Source organism: Acanthisitta chloris, unplaced genomic scaffold (genome assembly GCF_000695815.1).
Source record: "Acanthisitta chloris isolate BGI_N310 unplaced genomic scaffold, ASM69581v1 scaffold20787, whole genome shotgun sequence".
NCBI classification, from domain to species: Eukaryota; Metazoa; Chordata; class Aves; order Passeriformes; family Acanthisittidae; genus Acanthisitta; species Acanthisitta chloris.
In genome coordinates this window covers 1-625 of record NW_008682280.1, presented here as the reverse complement: position 1 = coordinate 625, position 625 = coordinate 1, and the positions used below count along the sequence as shown (strand labels likewise).

The 625-nt window shown below is 62.9% G+C and overlaps 1 protein-coding gene across 1 annotated transcript in view; it reads left to right on the top strand.

Moving 5' to 3' along the window:
• The window catches only part of LOC103805815 (transducin-like enhancer protein 1), a gene marked incomplete at both ends in the record, with an annotated part of 2,046 nt that extends 1,559 nt beyond the window's left edge, over positions 1-487 (top strand). The window contains 2 exon segments of the mRNA XM_009078477.1: positions 35-79; positions 332-487. Coding sequence (XP_009076725.1) covers positions 35-79; positions 332-487 — 201 coding nt within the window.
• Positions 488-625: the final 138 nt, after the last annotated feature.

The following is a 625-nucleotide window of genomic DNA, read 5'->3' as shown; positions in this document are numbered from 1 at the left end:
GCCCCTTCGGCTCCAACCATCCTCTGTGTTTCAGGGCAGTGATGCAGACAAAAGCGAAGACAACTTGGTAGTGGATGAGGTCAGTGCACGGGGCTGCAGGGCACTGGGAGGGGGTGGGATCAGTGTGTGTGGGACTAACAGGCTGTTGCAGGCAGAGGTGGGCAGCACAGGGGGTGCCAGTGGGACCCCCACATCTCCCTGGCCCTTGCCAATGGCAGCAATGAGCCCAGGGTACAGGCTCCCAGCCTGGCCCTCGCTGGAGCCACCAGCTCACGACGACTGGGATGTCCCTGTGCTCCTGCCTGCTCTGCTGACTTCCCTCCCCCCCCAGGACCCCTCATCCCCGCACAGTGTCCACTCCTACTCGTCCCGGGAGAACGGGGTGGAGAAGGTTCCCCTGGGGAGGAAGGAGGCTGTGCCACTCAGCCCGACTTCCATGGCCTCCTCCAGCAGCACATCACCATCTCGGAGCAAGGATGTGCCCACGGTAGGTGCACTGCCTGGAGCAGCTCTGGTGCTTTGCTCAGGGGCTGTGGTTGTGTCCCCACTGCTCAGGTTTGGCTGGCAGAGCAGCCAGACCTGGATCCAACTGCCTCCAAACCCGTGGGGTGAATGAAGGCAGTTC